The following is an 18,610-nucleotide window of genomic DNA, read 5'->3' as shown; positions in this document are numbered from 1 at the left end:
ATTCTCAGCTGGACAGGAGCCCAGTGGAACCTATTTGTCCCCAGCTCCAGGTTGCCCTGCTCAGTCTGCTTAAGCACAGAGGTGTCTGAAGCCCCAGAGGCAAGAGGGCGGACAGTGAACAACAGTGCTCACTCATAAGAGGATAGTAGTAAAAGATAATCATGCTATAATCTACAGACCCAAAGAGACTCAGTAACAAGAAGGATTTAAGGGGATGCATGTATCTCCCTGGGAAGGGGAAATAGAACAGATTTTGTGGGTGGAGTGGGGACAGATAGGGATGAGAACAGGAGACATCAGGTAGGAAGGTGTAGAGGGAGGTCTTGATATTACAATCCCATTCCCCAATTGGTTCTTGATGTTTCAATAAAGAAGGCCAATTGCTGGGTGGAGGGTACATATGGGACTTCCAGGTCCCAGGAGGAAAAGGCAGACACAAAGGAGGAGAAAGGGCTTTTCTGCCAAGCTTTGAAAGAAGAAGAAGAATACAACAATCATGTAGGGCCTTGGGGGGAGCTGGGGCCTGTGCCCTCTGCTACATGTGGGTGGCCAAGGGTGTTTGGCAGGGGCTTGGTGGAACAAGCCACTAAGTTTAGGGCAGGAGGAGAGACAGAGATAATAAATTGGTAAGGGCATGCTTTTCCAAGCAGGAGATATCTGTGCCCAGCAATTGTACCAAGAAGGCAAGTTATAAAGTAACAAGCTGTGTGTGAGAGTGTCTTTTATCCAAAGATTCAAGGGTCTCTGGAGTGGGCTGGTAGCGCAACCCCTCCAGGAGCAAAGGGAAGCAGGCCTGATGGTGCCCAATCCTGGTGCTAAGCCTAGTAGGACAAAGGGGAAGCCAGGAGGGGCCAGAGTGCGGCCCAATCCTGGGCAAAAGTGGTAGTGTGGCAGGAGAGAGTCCTAAAAGGGACTACTGGAATTGGGGACATTTAGGGGGGCAATGTGAAAACCCCAGTGCAGTGGAAACTCCCTGGAATCTATGAGGATGACCCTAGGGAAGTCTCCTGGTAATGGGGGATATGGAGTCTGATCAGCCATCTTCTGTAACCAGGCAAGGCTTCTAGTGGTGGGACAGAAACACTAACCCAGCTACAAAACCTTCAACCTACAAGTTTGCCCTTCCTGAGAAGTGTGCTGGGATAATGATGGCATGGAGCTTTTAGGAGAGGAGTGGCCAACCAATGAATGGTCCAGCAAGGGAGCATGGATGGCCAGAAGCTAGAGGCTAGATACCCAGAGACTTAGGATTGATTCAAACACAACAGGGGGAAAGTCAATGAGATGATTAATAATGATACTCTGCTATACTCATAAATTAGTGCCTGGCCATCCATCATTAGAGAGGCTTCACCCGGAAACTGATGGGAGCAGATGCAGAGACCCACAGCCAAACATCAGGCAGAGCTCAGGAAACCCTATAGAAGAGGGGGAGGAGGAATTGTAGGTACCAGAGGGGCCGAGGACACCACGAGAACATGGTCACTGAAGCCGGGCATGGTGGCACACGCCTTTAATCCCAGCACTCGGGAGGCAGAGGCAGGCGGATTTCTGAGTTCGAGGCCAGCCTGGTCTACAGAGTGAGTTCCAGGACAGCCAGGGCTACGCAGAGAAACCGTCTCGAAAAACAAAAAAACAAAAACAAAAACAAAAACAAAACAAAACAAAACAAAACAAAAAAAGAACATGGTCACTGAATCAACCAAGCAAGGCTTATGGGGGCCCCCAAAGATTGAAGTGACACTCATGGAGCCTGTATGACTCTGAGCTCCGTCCTCTGCATATGTGCTGTGGCCGTGTGGCTTGGTGCTCATGTGGGGTCCCTAACAGTCGGATTGGAGGTGTCTCTGACTCATTTGCCTATTCTTGGAGTAATTTTCCTCCTGCTAGGTTGCCTCTTCCACTCTCAATATGTGAGTATGTGTTTAGCCTTAAGTGTAACTTGTTAGGTCTTGTTTGGTTCATATCTCTGGGTCTTGATGTTTTCTGAAAGGAAATGGAGGAAGAGTGGATCTGGTGGAAGAGGGGAGGTGTTCAGAGATGCTTGGAGGAGTGTAGGGAGGGGAAGTTGTGGATGGGATACAATGTATAAGGGAAGAATTTTTTTAAAAAATATTGACAAAACAAGAGAAGGAGAAAGGGTTTGTATTGTTCACAGTCAAAGCAACAGTAACTTGAAGTATCAGGTCACTGGCACACACACCATCTGGCACACTCACCATCAGGATGCAGAGCAGGTGAGTACAAGCTCCTTTTCCTATGTAGTCCAGGATCCCAGACAGGACTCGGTGCCAGCCCCCTCATCACAATATTTGCCAACCTACATCCCACAATTGATCCCCAGTCCTGAGCTCATTGCTCCTCCACCTCCTGACTCCTTCCAAAGATTATATATTTGAGTTCTGCGTGAGGCCAGGGGTATGAATTTTCACGTTCTCGGAAGGGTCTGGCATAGAGGAACTAAAGTCTAGGATTTAGGGTTCAGATCCATATGGCCTAGATTCAAATCTAGCCACCACCTGTATCTAGGCATCCTCCATGTGTAAAATACATACAAATAAGTCTACATGTTATAAAATTGCACTGAAAGTTAACTACTGCATTTGAGGTTTTTAAAAGTTCGGCAGTTCTGCACCATACCGCTAGGTGTCACCACAGACTTGGCTAAAATAGTTCCTTCTTGCTTTCCCAAGTGAGAGAGTCCTAAAAACTGAGTCCTAAAGCAGAGGGCAGCCCTGGGAAGGGCTACTCCATTTGAATATATGTCTCTAAAGGTCAGTTGGGGACAAGACCTAAACTCCACACTCATTCATGGGGCCAGGCTTGGGGGAGTCCCCCCACCCCACCCCACCCCCACTACACTTTGATGCTTAAAGTAATACTTGTAGGAGGCCAATGGGTCGGCACTTGCTGACTCTGGTGATTTGAATAATAACCCCTATAGGTTCATAGGGAATGGCACTATTAGGGGGAGTGGCCTTAGTGGAGTAGGTGTGGATTTAGGAAGTTTGTCACTAGGCAGCAAGTGAGCTTTGAGGTCTCTGAAGCTCAAGGCAAGGCTCAGTGGCTGTTTCTCCTGCTGCCTGTGGATCAGGATGAAGAACTCTCAGCCCCTTCTCCAGCAGCTTTGTCTGCCTGCACACCACCATGCTTCCTGCCATGACAATAATGGACTAAACCTCTGAACCTGTAAGTCACCCCCAGTTAAATGTTTTCCTTTATAAAAGTTACTGTAGTCATGGTGTCCCTTCACAGCCATTGAAGGCTAATGGGGAGGACTTTGACAGGTGACCACAGAGGAGGGGACACCACCTCCAGAGAAGAGAAACAGGGTCTCCTGGTGGCAGTATGAAGGATGCCTGTGATTTCTGTTGCTGAGATAAAAACAAACAAACAAAACAAAAAACAGTAACAGAAACCTGACAGAGCAGCTTAGAGACAGCCGGGTTACAGTCTGTCATAGCTGAGTGGGGTGGGAGAGGAGGTCAAGGTGTCAGGAGCTGGAAGCAGCTGGCCCCACCCTGTCCGCAGTCCTGGGCAGGGAGAAACGAATGCACACAGGCTTGGGTGCTTACTGACCTTTCTCTACCTATACAGTTCAGGTTCCAAAGGCAGGGAGTGGTGCCGGCCACCAACTTCCAGCCCAGGTCTTCCCATATTAATTAAAACAATCAAGGGCATCTTCCACAGACGTGCCTATGGGCCAACCTGCTCTAAATAAGTCCCCCACTGAGACTTTTTCCAGGTGACTCTAGGCTACGTTGGCAAAGCTAGACATCACAAGGACTGTCTGAGGTTTGATAGGAGTCAGAACAGAAAGGCCAGTGCAGGCCTGAGGGAGGGAGGGTGGTGACCAGGACCAAACTTTGGCAGTGAAGACAAAAAGGTCTAAAGGGGACAGGGATCCCCAAGGAAAAGACAAGATTCAGAGGGTGCAGAGTTGAGGAAAGCAGGTGTCCTGCCAGGTGGACGGGAACAATTTCAGAGGCCTTGGCAGGAAGTCAACGTTGGCTTAGCCAAAGTTTAGGGCAGAAAGGGTTTCTGGGTCATTCCAAATCCCAGGATCCAAATGGAGCAAGCCTCAGGGTGGAAGCTACCAGAGACACCAAGCAGAGGTCAGAAGCCATGGCTGCCTCCAGTTCTGCAGAATTCCCATGAGAAAGTTGGCCACTGGGGCTTTGGCAATGCCCACACTGCCACAGAAGTACTAGAAACACACCTTCTGACCCTTGTTTTGGGGTCTGTATAAGTACAGAGCTTTTCTATACCCATCCTTGTTTTGAATACTGACACGGAGCCCTTATGTTTACTAATAAGCTTCAGACACCATAGCTGGGCAGGTTCTGAGCCATTCCAACCCGACAAAGCTGGCCTTAGACTTCTCAGACTGCTTTCCAGCCACATGGCCTGATACCTGCCATCTTGGTCTTGCCTTGACAACACCTCCTCTTTCATAGGCTTCCCAATGACGGCAACTCCCTGGTTCCCCACCTGAGACTGTCTCCCTCTCTCTGAGCACAGAGGTTCCGCCTTTTCCTTTCATGCCCAGCTGTAAGCTGTTCAGCCCTTTTTTTTTAACCAATCAGAAGATGCTGGGATACAATGTTTTAAAAAATACTGAGTCTTGATTCCTATTTCATAATAATGACAACACCAAAGTCCAGACTACAACAAGAACTCTGGATACAGAAATAAGTGTCTGAATACACAATGCACGAAACATTCCCCAACAGGGTCTTTTAAAATATGCTTTTCCTATTCTTTTTTTTTTTTTTTGTAGGACCATCGAATGTTTCCCTTGAGACCATCGACCTGAACCAAGTCTTTGCTTGGTCCCTTCCTCTCCGGACCCCTTGAAACCACTAATTTGATTGCTATCACCTCTGCTCAGTTTCATCAACTCCTGAGCTAGACAGTGGGATCATGCTGTTCACACTGGTGTGGGTCCAGCTCCTTTTAACCACATCCTGTATATGTCAGATTAATCAGTAGTGTTCTAGTGGTTTGTTACATTTATGCATAAAATGTGTGTCAGAGGGGATTGGTTCTAAGGCCCAAAGATGAGGATGCTTAAGTCCCTCATACTATGGTGCAGCATCTACAGGCTCCCCGCACACATCCTCCACACCCCAGCTCTAGAAAACTGAGCTAAAACTGGTCTGGGACCACCCCAGGACAAGAGATTGAGGTGCACAATTTACATATCAAAACAGACCTGGCCTCCAGGTTCTCCCAGCATTCCTCAGTCCCCTCCTGGCCCCCAACTCTGAACTTTCCGGGCCAGGGGCTGGGCTGCCCTTCCCTCAGAAGCTCCTCCCTATATAAACCCAGACATTTTGCTCACTGGAGCTCTCTCTCTTTTCCTCCCTCCCTTTCTCCTTCTCCTTCCCTTCTGTCTCCCACTCCCCATAGGGACTTCTTGGGCTTCATTCCTTAGGACCAGCAGCTTCCCAATAAACCTGCCTTCAAAATATTCTAATCTGGCTTGAATTGGCTCATTTCACTGGTGGCAGAGAAATAACCTATCAAAAACCTGTAAGAGCAATAAAAGCTCTTCTGTTTTCAGGCAGTGATGACAAGAACAGCACCCTGTGTTCAGCACAGGTGTGTTGAGAGCTTCCTGGAGGGCCATCCAGCCGTGCACAAGAATGGGACTCAGTGCTCAGGAGCTCCCTGGCCCTCTGTTTTCTTCTGTTGTTAGATGACAGAAAACCAGGTACAGGTAAAGGACTCATAAGCAATTAAACATGAGGGCCACAGTCCAACCCGCTGTGGTCTCAACCCGCCCCCCCTCAGGTGTGACACCTGGAACTGGGATGGCCTTTTTGTGCTCATGAACTGAAGGATAACGGGAGTGTTGGAAGAAACCCAGGACCTCTGCAACACCAAGTCATTCCATTTATCCGACACTAATTTCCTTTTTAAGGCAATATTTAGTGAAAAAGAAAAAGAAAGAAAGAAAGAAAGAAAGAAAGAAGAAAGAAAGAAAGAAAGAGAAAGAAAGAAAGAAAGAAAGAAAGAAAGAAAGAAAGAAAGAAAGAAAGAAAGAAAGAAAGAAAGAAAGAAAGAAACTGGCAACACGAAGAACAGGCTACAGAGCCATCTCATTCCCGAATCCAAAGTGTCCAGTGTCTCCCACAGGAGTCACCAGTCAGCTCCACTCCACGGAACAGTTTTTTCCTGTTTGAACCCCTGCTTCATGGACAAGCCTGTGGCAGTGGAGACGAGAGTGTTTGCTGCACCCCACTTCTGCAGCTCCGTTCCTGGCTCCTCCCTAGATCACCATTGGCCTCTTTCCTTCCTGCCTTGGATCCCCTTGGCTTCTAGATACCACCAAGACCCGTGTGCTGAGGGAGGCCCACCAGCCCTTATACAGGTCCACTCTCTCCATCCACAGTGTGTCCCGGCATTTCCGCTACTGAGTTCTGATTGTCCCCCGCAGCCTGTCTTCAGGCTTTTCCACTCTGGCCAAAGGCTCTTCACCTCTTCTTCATCCCCAGGACCATAGCTTAGGTGCCAATGCCTGTGCCTCAGTGTGTGCTTCCCGCATCCAGTTTGATATGATCTCTTCTAGCTCCCTTAGTCACTACCTGTCTGAGTCACCATGACTTTATGTCTGGAAAGATGTTCTGATTGCATAACTGGTTTCCTGTCCTGAACCTTGCGCCCATGTTTTCTAACCCTGAAAGTCAATGGCCTCGGAGAGACCCAGATTTCTTTTCATTGTCTTGAAGAACATAGCTTCCCATGCCTCTCAAGACAAAAATCCAAATTCATGACCAAGGTACCTGTCATATTCCTTGTTCACCTCCCACCCTTAGGGTTGTCATCTCCATGTCTGGAACAAGACACACACAATGCAAACTCAATATGCCTAAGAAGGCCTCAACCCTCGCTACTCCAGACATCAGAATTCCACTCATTTCTCCTCTCTTTAATTTGCCTCCTAGTGCCTTCCACGATGCCTAATTACGAATCACGTACTGGTGCGACTACAACTGATTACTGGGCGGTAGTCTCTCCACTATCCCCCAACACTCACTCTCACCCCTTGACTGAGAAAATCGGGGTTAGTAGAATTGTACCTTCTTATCCTCTAGCACTGCGCTTGCGCACAGTATGAGCTCAACTTGGCTAATAAGCTAGTAAGTGACCACACTGACTCATCTAGACATTAACAAGCCTGGGGCAAGCCATTTCATCACCAAGGAGGAAGCACGTTCTTAGCCCGTGGTTGAAGGGCCAGATCTGAGCCACGAGAAGTTTCCCCAAAGTACACAAACCCCAAGGTGGTAAAGCTTCTGGGGAACCACGCTCATCAGCGTAACTAAACCTCGCTCGCCCGCGGAGCTATCCAAGAGTAAGGATCACAATCTGCTGCATATGCATGAAGGGGACCATGGGCCGGAGGTTCGAGGCTGCCCAAGCTACGCCTGACCAAATATTCCACGGGTTTGAAGACCTTAGCGTCCCATAATTTTATTCAAGTCTACTAGAAATTCAGAAAGGACATTTCGTGACGGAAACTGAGGGGAGAGTGCCTTAGAGTAGCGTCGCTTTGAGCCAATTTGTCAGGCGTCCTCAGCGGACAGCTCGATTCTGGACGGGGGTCCTTGGACCGCTCCACTAGAAGACGAAGGGGGCGTCTCCCCAGCTCCTGCGGCGTTGGTGGCGAGCTAAGGTGGAGGCAAGCAGCGGCGGCGGCGGCGACGGCGACGGCGACAGTGGCGGCAGTGCCATGGCGGGGCTCGCAGGTATCGTGGCGTCGCCCGCCTGGGCAGGGTGAGAGCGCTCGGCGCCGCCGCGCCGCCATGTTAGCCCTCCGGGGTCACCTTAGGCGCCGCTTGGCCTCTCGCCGGGGCTTTCCGCGCGGCCGGGGGCGGGCGCACCCTTGTCTGGCGTCAGGTGACCTCCCCTTTTTGTCCCAACCTGGGCCTTGGGGGTGGTCCCTTCCCGTCCCTTGGGTGGGTTCCGGGGTTCCTTAGCTGTCACTCTGGCCTCCAAGGTCAGCGCGCTCCCGGGACGGGGCTGGGAGGGGCGGGCGCGACCACCACCTCCCCTGTTCCGGACCTTGGCGAGGGGCTCAGCTTCTTGGGGGGCTGGACACTCTTTCCTCGCCACTTTAGTTTCTCTCTCCTCCCCCCTCTTTTTTTCATTTTTCTCCCCCCCCCATCCGAAGGAGTGTGGGGAGAAGGTAGAAGCGGGCCCCGAACGCTCTCTTTTGTGTCCGGAGTGATAGGGTGACCATCTGCTACGGGTCCCGAGTGCTTCTCACTTCCACCAGTGCTTCTCACTTCCACCAACTTTTCGTCGAGTCCGGACACCGGTTCCCTCTCCAGTTTGTGGGGAGTGGCACTCAAGGGCAGCAGAAGGAACGGAGTGCCTGTCTGGAAAGGAAGAATGGGGGATGGGGGACAGTCGATTTTTTTTTTTTTTTTTTCCCTTCCTCTGCCAAACCACCTTTAGGTTCCTTCTAGGTCTCATGTCTCTTTTTACTTGGGAAACTGGGGCCCGTTCTACTTTATAGGTTATTTCTGTTTATAGGTTCGGATCCTCTTTGTCCCTTTCAGGGAACTGATGTATTGGGGACAGCTCTGCCCTGCCTGACATGGTCCAACCATCCTGTCAGCCATCTGAACTACAACACCGAAGCCAGGACCCCCAAAAAGTTCCATGCTATGTGCCCATGGCACGCGTTAGCTGGAGCTTGCTTGTTTCCTTTTAAGTCAAGATTCATTAATGGCAAGAGTTCCTGATTAAAGATTGGGTTTCTGGAACCTTGGTCAGTTTCCAGGAACCAGATCAATTCTCATCTGAAAATGGTCATCTTAAAGTTGTTGCCAGAGCAGTTTAACTTCTTACCTGCTATTTCTAAGGGGAATGAGAGTTAGGCTGCCCTCTTTTTTGTTCTCTTTGAAATACACACATTCCATTGAAGCTTGTGACTCTGTGTGATCTACCAAGAGCCCTGTATTGCCTTCTCTGTCTTCTGGCTCTGCCCTGGGAATCCTGGTGTGGTATGAGCCCTGTGGAGGGAGGGGGAACAGGATTATTTCCAGAGAAGATTGTGGCAAACATGTCTGTCTCTCTGGCATATGGAAGAAGTCAGTGGTCACCTGAAAAAAGAAACTTTGGTAAATTAGTCTTATGTTTGTGTGTACACATTTAAATCTCCTGGGGAAAATTAACTGCCAGCTCAGAGTCTCCCTTTGGGGTGTTGGCTCCTGAAGTGATCCAAGTTTGAAAGTAGATGTCTAGTAAGGAGCCGGCAGCAAGCCTGCTTCTTTCAAAACCTCTGTGTATGTAACTGAGCTGTCTTTGGCCAGCCCCAGAGTCAAAGCCAAAAACCTTAATCCCTGTCCTGTCCCTCAGATACATTTCAGTCACAACCCAGTTACTTTACAGATAGACGTAAAGGTCCCCTAGAACCCACATCTCTAAAAGTTTTGGTACTCAGTGACCTCCACCCTACTGAGCTTGAGCTGGTCCGGCCAAGACACAGCCTTCTCTGCATTAGTGCCTGGAATCTCGTGTGTTGCTAGATTCCCATAAAGCTATTCCACTTCACCTTCTCTGCCTTTGCTCCTCTTTGGAGGTAGCAACCTCTTTAGTTTTAAAGAGGGATATTTAGCTCTGTGTACTGAGGTCTTTGCAATAAAAACACATCCCATTGCTTTATGTGAGAATAAAATATTTTAATGCATAGCTTGTGGAAGCATTGTATAAACAAGGTGGTTTTGGATCAGGCTTGCAGGTTTGACACAAAGAATGGGCATGATCACATTCCTGCACCCTCTGGAGGGTTTAGTTTGCTGTCAGGACAGAAGGGTGTGGAGTGGGTAGTGGACATTCATATTCTCAGGGTCACCAGGGCGCCTTGAGGACTCCACCTACACTCATCACTGCTGGATGATAGATGGAAGAAAAAGGGTTTACCAGAATCATCTGGAAAGCCCTGGCGTTACCAGTATTAGCCTCCTGGCTTGGGGATGGGCACAAGATATGTGATATCCAGAGCAGCCAGACTGCTTCCTCCCTGGTTTGGCTTTTGTGTACTCAGCTGGCATCTAATTTGGGCTGACGGTAGAACATGAACCAATAGAGTGGCATGGGGGCCCCCACTCCAGATCTCCAAGGGGAGAGTCAACCTTCCTTTGGAACCTGTGTTGATATGTACTCAAAGTTCAATGAGTTTAGTATGGCAAACCACAGAGGTTTCTAGCCACTGACTGCAGATGAGTAACTATGGGGCACAGCACCTGACCTGACTTCAGGCCTTAGCAGCAGCTGTATCTACCCTGCTAAGGAAGACCATGTCTTGGAAAGCGTTTCACATCCAAGCCCTGTGGAATCCTGCCTCTCTGATGTGTATGGGGCTCAGGACCTTAGTAGGGAACTAAGAGCCACCTGGCTGGGTAGCCTAAGCTGATTTGATGGGTGGAAAAGCCAAGGCCACACCAAATTCTGTGCTACTTTTCCCCATAATTTCCTGGTGCTGGATGAGATTATAAAGTGTCTCCAGAAGAGGTGCCAGGGATGGATTTGAAAATCAGGTTTTCTTGGGGGATCAGCAGGTCAAGGGTCAAGCACTTTGAGGTGCTTTGTGCACCCGAGTGTTTGTGGTGTGATAACCAGGACAAGGACGTTTGAGGAACTAGCAAGAGAGACTGGTGGCCTTCTAGCCCATTGCCATAGGAGCAGGTGTGCAGGGACAGGGATGGGTAAAGCCAGAAACAGGCTTCACAGGTGGCAGGGCCATTCTGTGAGGCAGTCAGCTGACACCTGTGAACAGCTCTGGCTAACTAAGAAAGGGAACTAAGGGGCCACCCCCCCCCCCAGCTGCAATGGGAGGGGAAAGGGCAAACTATGGATCTGATAAGGCTCTTAAGGATGAACTAAGAAAATTAAGAGAGGGAGTGTCCATCCTGAGGGTTGGAAAAGCCAGACAGGATGGCCAGCCTTAGGGTGATCCTGGGGCTTGGAGCGTTAAGCTTGGTGGAGGAGGGGCCAAGCCCTACCTCATGCTCATTGTCCCAGCCAGCACCCCCTCTTCCTGCCCAGCATTCATTTCCTGGGGCTCCTGGGTGGAGATCTGTGGTATAGCTTTACATTCTTAAATTAACCCTTATGGCCCTTAGTATTCCATTTAGAGAGCCAGTCCCAGTTATTTTCTCTCCATCTTTCCCAGACAGATAACCTGCCATGGTACCTTATCTCGGCACCACCAAATAAATGCACCCATCATCGTGGGGAAGGGGAAATGTCCCTTATCCTGGGACAGATGAATACCACTCTTCTCATTGCGGATGAGAAATAGTCCTTTATCTCAGGACAGATTTAAATGAGTCAGATATGAGCGTCTTGGTTTATTCTTGTCTTCTTGTTCCCCCTCCTCCCTTTTCCAAGTGGTGTGTGTGTTCCTCCACAATGAGTACATTGCCCAGCTTTAGGGATAATGTGATGCTGTCGCAAAAGAAGCCACAAAAGAACTTTTTGGTGCACCCCACTGCCCCGCAGAGTCCTAGGACACTACAAGACAGAAGAGGTCCATTTTTTATTTTTGGTTGGAGGTGGTCCCTGTCTCCAGGAGCTTACAATCTAGCTGGGGAGACACAACTAATGCACACTTAAACCAGTACAATTAGCGACTACCACAATATTGACCACAACTGCTGCGTGAGACCAGGGATAAGCAAGATCAGTGAAGGGTCGGGGGTCAGAGAAGGTGTTTTGGTAAAGGTGGGATTCAATTACTGGTTGAATATATCCGAATCAAGTGACACATTTTGGGGAGGGCTTTGGAAGGCAGGGGAAAGGGGGAATGAGGGAGCAAGGCAGGAGTATGCGTGCCATAGGCAAGGGACAGCAAGAGGGCCCCACTAGCTTTCTTAACCCTCTTCCTTTACCACCCACGCCCTCCACTCCCCCCCCCCATGCTGCACGCAGTTGACACTTTCTCTTCTGCACCGAGATTCAGGGCTTCAGCTGGTGATGTCAGAATGTCCATTCTGCTGGTTGATGGGCTGTTGGATCTCCATGGTAGGATCTTGCGCGGCTGAGATGGTACTGTTCCGACTTGGTCCAAATCAGAATGGTGCCTACGCCCATATCTCGAGGGTTGCTCCCCTCTTCCCCCCTCCTCTCCCACCCGCCGGTAGTGGGACAGGGCCAAAGGGGCTGGGAAGGGAACTGATATCTTCATCATTGTCGGTGCTGCTTTTCTGGGGGCCTACCGGCCCCTCACTGACCTTGGCAAGTGCTCCTCTGACGAGGGAACACAGGGGACCCCCCATTCCTGCGCGGCACTGGCTCCCATGCTGGTCGAGAAGCACAGGAGCACCTGATGACACGGCCGCCCAGGGCTGGGAGCTGGGGCCTCAGTTGGGGGCTCGCTGCCTGCGCTCCCCCAGCACCTGCCGCCCGGTCCGGGACACCGTGTGCGCCAGCTTCTGCAGGGAGTACCTGAACACCTGCGGTGAGAGACCCAGGACCCACCCTTAGAGAAGTACCGGTGACCCAGTGTGCTACTGCTGCTACTGCTGCTTGCTGTTGCTGCTTTGCCCACCCGGCCCCGCCCCCTGCCCCGCCCGCCTGTCCAGCATAGCCTGGAGTGGCGGGCGAGGCACAGCTTGTCCACCAGTCAGGGCAGCTGGAGCTTTTCCAACTGTGCTGAGAGCTGCATGGCTGCAAGCTGATTGGACCCACAACTTAAGTATACCTCACTTCTCGCAATGGGCTGTGTCCCTGGAGGATTTCGAAAAGCGAATCCTACCCAGTAAATGCAGCATTCCAGGAACACCTTGAAGGAAATATGCGATTCCTTTGGCAAAGGATTCCTTTAGCAGGATTCCTGCAAAGGGAGCTCTCGGGGTAGTTTTTTGCATAAAGCGCTTTCTTCCAGTTTGGCTTTAAGAGAAGCACTTTTGCGCGCGATATCGCGCACTCTCTTTTTCCATAAAATGATTTGCCCCTTTTTCTTTTTTTCTTTTCTTTTCTTTTCTTTCTTTCTTTCTTTCTTTTTTTTTTTTTTTTTTTTTGAAAATGTTCTTTACCCTTCCATTTTTGTCCTGCTAAGGGCATTTTTTCCTCTGGCTGTTTTATTCAACGTGTGCTTCCAATTCGTTGTTTTGTTTTTTTTTGTTTGTTTGTTTTTTCGTTTCTTTGTTTCTTTTCCAATTCACTTTTACCTAATCCATTTTTCTCCTAGTAAGTGCCTTTGTCTGGCTTATTTTTCCTGCAATGCGCGTTTTTTCTATTTCCTCCCTTTCCCTCTTATTTATTGAGATTCTTTTTGTTATTTTTCCCGAGGAGTGCCATTTTCTAACTTCTTTCCCACCCACCCAAGTGTTATATGTGTGTACATAGTGTATTTTAAGGAAAATTTCCCGCATTGCGCAATTTTTTAAGGTGAAAATTTTCTGTTGAGCGAACTGTAAAGTTTCACAGCACACAAGTGCCCCGCCTCCCTCCTGGGATCGAGCCTGAATATAGCGGGTATTTCTTACCGCGTTGGTCGCGATCGTCCGCAGCGGGCGACCGCCGCACCCCTGAGTCTTTGTTCCCGGCTGGGCGCGGGCGTACTGGGGACAGGGTCTGCGCGAGGATGTGGGCACGGGAACGGGCGGGGACAAATAGTACCACCGCGGCACTTTGGTACACAGGGATCGCGGCAATTGGGATAGGATGGGTTGGGTAGGGGCGGCAATCGCGATATGGATTAAGGGGTCCCGGGGCGCATTTGGGGGCCCTCTCCCACCCAAAGCCTGGGTACATACTCACCTGCAGCAGCACACGGAAGATGTACCAGCCGATGATGAGCAGTTCGGCCGAGGCTGCTGCCACTGCTGCCATGGTTCCGAAAGTGGGTGGGTGGTCGAGAGCAAGGGTTCGCCGAGGTCTACCGGTCTCGGAGTCCGCTGCTGGGCGCAATGCCGCAGCCCCGGTGGCCGTGCCTTAAGTACCCTCCTGCCACCTAAGTGCGCATGCGCGCTTGGGGGGTGTTGAGAAGGAGGGGTGATGGGGGGACTCTCCTCATTCGCCAAGAGAGAAAAAAAAATCCCGTCTGTTCTTTCCACACCGACCCCCACCTCCTAAGCCCGCTCTAACACCGTTCCAGAAGATTCTGCTCTGCCCGCTTTTGAAATTCGGTGTAAAATGGAGGGAAGTCGTGGCTCTACAGTGTAGAATGAGGGTAGGGGTGTACAAGCCCCTTGGTTCGACACACCCAAGCCTACAAATTCTTCATGCCGCGTAACCAGTGCCGCGCCAAAATATACCTTCCATATGGATGGAAAATCGAAGTTACGGAAGTCTCTCAGAAAGCAAAATGTATACCTTTTTTGAGCATTCCTACTAGTCCGTGAATTTTAAACCCATACCAACTGTTTTGTGAGAATCTTTGATCTTTTCTGACTGTTGCTTCCTGCTCTGTCCGGCAGGCGGTAGTGGCTGCGGACCCGAGCTGGACCGGCACTCTGCTCTTAGTAGCTAAAGCAATTGTATCTACTCTGGGAGGGATGTAGGAAGGATTGGCGCGCTTTGTGTGTTCCAAAGGAGCGAGCTTTATGGAGAAGTGGCCCAAATTCGGGGCTAGTTTTCTACGGGACAGATACCGACCTCCGTTTTTTTGTGCTCCCTTCCCTCAAGGTGGTTCTTTGTATGAGTTCGCTATGCAGCTAGAACACAAAATAGGATTTTGCTACAGCCACAAAGGGTTGTGGCTACTGTCTTGTAGTTTCAAAGTAATGCTAGTGTCCTCTGTTAGTGCTGTCTTACAGATCTTTAGTGAATTGTCTATAGGGCTGTCTTACAGATCTTTAGTGAATTGCCATAATGGTAGAAAGACCAAATTGCCATCTGCAAGTAGAAGATTCCCACGGTCCCAGTGGCTGGAGAAAGTACCTCTCCAGCAAGCCCCCTGGCACAGAGGCCAAATGGTATTTGCCCCTATTTGGATAGGACATTAATTTTGATTAAATACTTACAGAGACCCATTTCTGTTCGAAACCAGTAAAAGTAACGGTCCCAGTGAGTTTGGGTAGTGTGGTTTTGGTTTTCTTTCTTTTTTAAAAATTGATTTTTCAAAGAAGTTGGCTGGTTTGGGGTAAATGGTGCCGAACTATTTGCAAAAGGCAAACATGGTTTAGGCTGCTTTCTACTGTGTCTTCCCATAGCTTGCCAGGATCTGAGGTTCCACTGCCTAACCTCTCCAGGTCAGCAGTGCACGGATAACTGCTGTAAAATTGGCGCACTCCACCACACTCGGTAGCTGCAGACGTGAGACTAGATACAGAGCCCTTCCTTACCACACGGTGGCACAACACCAAGCCCACGGTGTCCTGTGGCAGCCACAGGGCGGTATTGTGAGGTCTGGGACCTTTGAGGACGGGCTGCAGCCCCAGGAGGCGATACATGATCTCTGCTGGGCAGGGCCCAGGCAAAGCCAGCCCACTGTGGGGACCGTGCCCTCCTGGGGTCCCCCAGTAGAAGCCCAGGGAAGACACACCCTAGCAGGCTATCTTTAAGTAATAATTTGGATAGGAGTAGACATTCATGGGTGGGTGGGGAGGAAAGGGCATTCACATTGGCTGTTGTTAACCATGATCCATTTTCCCAAATAAGTATACAATTTGTTCCTGTTTTTTTTTTTTGTTTGTTTTGTTTGTTGTTTTTTTGTTTTTTGTGTGTGTCTGTCTGTCTGTTCTTTGTCTGTTTGTTGTGTTGACTTTTCTCTTCAGGATCCCTGCTGCCTTGGTGATCCCGGGCTGACAGCCAGAGAGCACAGCGGCTCAGCTCCTGGAGAGAGAGTCGAAGAGAGCGAAGGGCAGCCACCTGTGCCTGCTGGCTCCCATTAGGTCGGTTCCTGCAGCGGTGCCTGGCAGCCTTGGTGAAGGCCCTGCCCGGCAGAGATCATGTATTGCCTCCAGTGGCTGCTGCCCGTCCTCCTCATCCCCAAGCCCCTCAACCCCGCTCTGTGGTTCAGCCACTCCATGTTCATGGGCTTCTACCTGCTCAGCTTCCTCCTGGAACGGAAACCTTGCACAATATGTGCCTTGGTTTTCCTGGCAGCCCTCTTTCTCATCTGCTATAGCTGCTGGGGAAATTGTTTCCTGTACCACTGCTCCGATTCCCCACTTCCAGAATCAGCCCATGACCCCGGTGTTGTGGGCACCTAACGTCTGCCGAGATAGCTTGCCAAGGAAGCAGAAGACGGGAGGGGAGGCATTGACATAGGTCATAAAGCATTGGAGTTTCAAATCCCGCAGCCCTGCGGGTACCACATTCCTAATGGAACCTTTTGGCCTGTGATGTTTTATCCTTACAATGTGAATAATGGCACTGATCGGTGCTTCTATTGTAGAGTCCTGTAGTCGTGGGTGGTCTTATGGTTGTGCGTTCTGTCACCATCTGAGTCCCGGCTGACGGATTGACCTACCCCCTTGCTCATTGATTTGGGGAATTTATACCCTTGATATGACCTGTGTGGATACAGTGTAGTCTCAATGTCACCTCCATAACCCTTCCTCGTCAAGACCTTCCTTGCTTCCTCCTTAAGTCTCTTTCCCTGTTTTCCCCTTGGTTCTCTCCCACCTCTTTCCTTTTTGGGGGAGCACCTGTCCAAGACAGGGCTTGATTTTGCACTTATCTCAAATTTGAAGAGATTGCTGATGCCCGAGAGCCTCGCTTTTTCATCCTTCGTTCCCTGTTGAGAAGGTGAGACGGAATCATGTCTCAGCTGCTCGTTGTCTGCAGACCTCCAGTATTTCCTCTGCCTCATTTTTAAAGAAATAAGCGATGGGGAGATATTGCTCTTTGGCCTGGGTATCCGGGCTCCTGCCTTCCAGCCCAGCCTCTCTCCCTTCGCTCTTCCTCCTGCCCCTCTCAGCCGACCTAAAGGGGCTGTCTCCTGTCTCCAGTGCATGCTCTTCAGGAGGGAGATGTGCAGTATTCTCGTAGACCCAGTGGTCCCTGGCTGAGTGAATGGGAAAGTATTACATTTTTCATAGCAGCCATGATTCCCTTGATAGGTGTTTGGATATTTTTTGATGTGCCCTGTATGTGTGTGTGCACTAGTGTCAGTGTGTATGTACATGCGTATGTGTGAGTGTGTGTGTTGTGTGTATTTACATACCAATACATGTGTATATCCCTTTTGAAGAAGCTTTACTGAATGTGTTCTGATTTTGAAGTTTAGTAGTAGTAGCTAGCTGTAGTAGGTCCTGCTGCAGTTTTTATTTAGCATGGGGATTGCAGAGCAACCAGCACAGTGGACTCCAAGGTGGTTCAGACAAGACCCAGGGGAGCGAGCGGTCGCCATCCCCCTCCCACCGGGAGCCTCCTCATCCCTGCGCACGTAGACTGCACCTTGAAGATATGAAGAACACACAGGAGGGAAGAGTTGGTGACTTTGTGCTCGTTTGCTTTTCTCTGCGCATCAGAAACAAGTGTTTGCAAATGAGACTTTCTCCTGGCCCTGCCCACTGGGGATCTGTTCGTCCAGTCGGAAATGTACCCCCTCCTCCCCCCTCTTGTGTGCAGGGTGGGGGGGGCAGGCACAGGACAGAGCTGGCAGCAGGCTTCTGGGGAGTGGGACTTGAAGGCCACACTTGTGAAACACTCAGACTGCTGTTGTAAAGCTTTTATTTCTGGTGTGTTCGTTCCACAGCTGTTTGAAATGTTTAATAAAGCTTTATAAACTTTACTTGTGGTTTTATGTGGCTGCAGTCCATTTGGGTCATGGTGTTGGATTTCTGAGTTGGTGGGGGGCAGGGTGAAGCACACAGGGCTGAGTCCTTGGCGCCAGAGTACCTTAGCTGGGAAATCTGACCTGTTCTCTGAAGAACAGATGCTGGAATTGGGGAGGAGAGCAGGGGGCAGTTCAGGCAGTAAACAGGAGGGAGTCTGGAAGTTTTCAGAGATGAGACGTTCGCACTTCTCGGCTCCCGTGGCTTCCTGCCTGAGACTGTTTGCTCTATAGGACTTGGGGAACTGATCCCTCGATAAACAACTTGGGACAGCTGGGGCTCTGATTATCAAGGATTTTTATGGTGCTGCTTTTGAAGTAAAAATGAGTGAAACCCCTTGTGGCATTTCAGTTGGAAAAATAAGTAAGGCTCATCATCCACCCAGCACATCTTAGGTAACACAGAGAGTCCAGCCAGCCCCTTGCTGTAGATGTGCCCATGGTACTGTGAGTGTGACCTGGGACAACATGTCAGTGCCCTGTGCTGGGCATACACCTTCAACTCTCGGAAAGCACTGCCTGAGCAGCAGGAGCTATGGTGGGGGCTGCTGAGGTAGTGTTTGAGGTGAGTTTGGTGACTTCAGGGAAGTTCAAGTGACCTCCCCAGACATTTCCTTTATTGTGGGAAAGCTGTGTGGATTTGCTTCTGCTTTTTTGCATTTTTCTGCCTTTTTTGTATTCCTGGCATTGCTGATCCATGGTTTCCTCTTGATTATAACTTTTCCAAAGAGACAATTATAATCTGTATGTAATCCACTCATACCTATAATCCCAGCACTCGGGAAGCTGAGGCAGGAGGATTCCTCTGAGTAGCTCCAGCCTGGGCTATAGAGTGAGACCTTATCTAAACAAAAAATGAAATTACCA

The 18,610-nt window shown here is 49.9% G+C and overlaps 2 protein-coding genes across 6 annotated transcripts; one reads left to right on the top strand and one right to left on the bottom strand.

The window, feature by feature from the left end:
- The first annotated feature begins 7,628 nt into the window (after positions 1-7,628).
- On the top strand, positions 7,629-18,227 carry Blcap (BLCAP apoptosis inducing factor). Of its 2 annotated transcripts, none has more exons than XM_021192896.2 (2): positions 7,629-7,782; positions 15,738-18,227. In XM_021192896.2, the coding sequence occupies exon 2, from the start codon at positions 15,912-15,914 to the stop codon at positions 16,173-16,175; it is 264 nt and encodes an 87-aa protein (XP_021048555.1). In that variant the 5' UTR covers positions 7,629-7,782; positions 15,738-15,911; the 3' UTR covers positions 16,176-18,227. The 2 variants fall into 2 exon arrangements, with proteins under 2 accessions (XP_021048555.1, XP_021048554.1); XM_021192895.1 differs by having other exon boundaries at positions 7,629-7,754; positions 15,738-17,701.
- Nnat (neuronatin) lies at positions 11,566-13,962 on the bottom strand. Of its 4 annotated transcripts, none has more exons than XM_021192892.1 (3): positions 13,780-13,962; positions 12,719-12,799; positions 11,566-12,470 (listed from the first exon to the last, which is right to left on the bottom strand). In XM_021192892.1, exons 1-3 carry the CDS (start codon positions 13,849-13,851, stop codon positions 12,378-12,380), a joined length of 246 nt encoding a protein of 81 aa, XP_021048551.1. In that variant the 5' UTR covers positions 13,852-13,962; the 3' UTR covers positions 11,566-12,377. The 4 variants fall into 4 exon arrangements, with proteins under 4 accessions (XP_021048551.1, XP_021048550.1, XP_021048549.1 ...); XM_021192891.1 differs by having other exon boundaries at positions 12,205-12,470; positions 12,724-12,799; XM_021192890.2 differs by lacking the exon at positions 12,719-12,799 and adding an exon at positions 13,506-13,593 and having other exon boundaries at positions 12,205-12,470; positions 13,780-13,947.
- Positions 18,228-18,610: the final 383 nt, after the last annotated feature.

The sequence above is a fragment of the Mus pahari genome, chromosome 3 (assembly GCF_900095145.1).
Source record: "Mus pahari chromosome 3, PAHARI_EIJ_v1.1, whole genome shotgun sequence".
Lineage (NCBI taxonomy): Eukaryota > Metazoa > Chordata > Mammalia > Rodentia > Muridae > Mus > Mus pahari.
The sequence above is the reverse complement of the archived record's forward strand: the minus strand, read 5'-3'. Positions and strand labels throughout refer to the sequence as shown.

Excerpts from the sequence above, each read along its gene's own strand:
- Blcap (XM_021192896.2), top strand. The coding sequence starts at position 15,912 with ATGTATTGCCTCCAGTGGCTGCTGCCCGTCCTCCTCATCCCCAAGCCC.
- Nnat (XM_021192890.2), bottom strand. The coding sequence starts at position 13,851 with ATGGCAGCAGTGGCAGCAGCCTCGGCCGAACTGCTCATCATCGGCTGG. Across the intron at positions 13,594-13,779 it reads TCTTCCGTGTGCTGCTGCAG|ACCCTGTCCCCAGTACGCCC; the intron begins GTGAGTATGTAC and ends ATCCTCGCGCAG. Across the intron at positions 12,471-13,505 it reads GGACGATCGCGACCAACGCG|GTGTTCAGGTACTCCCTGCA; the intron begins GTAAGAAATACC and ends CTCTCACCGCAG.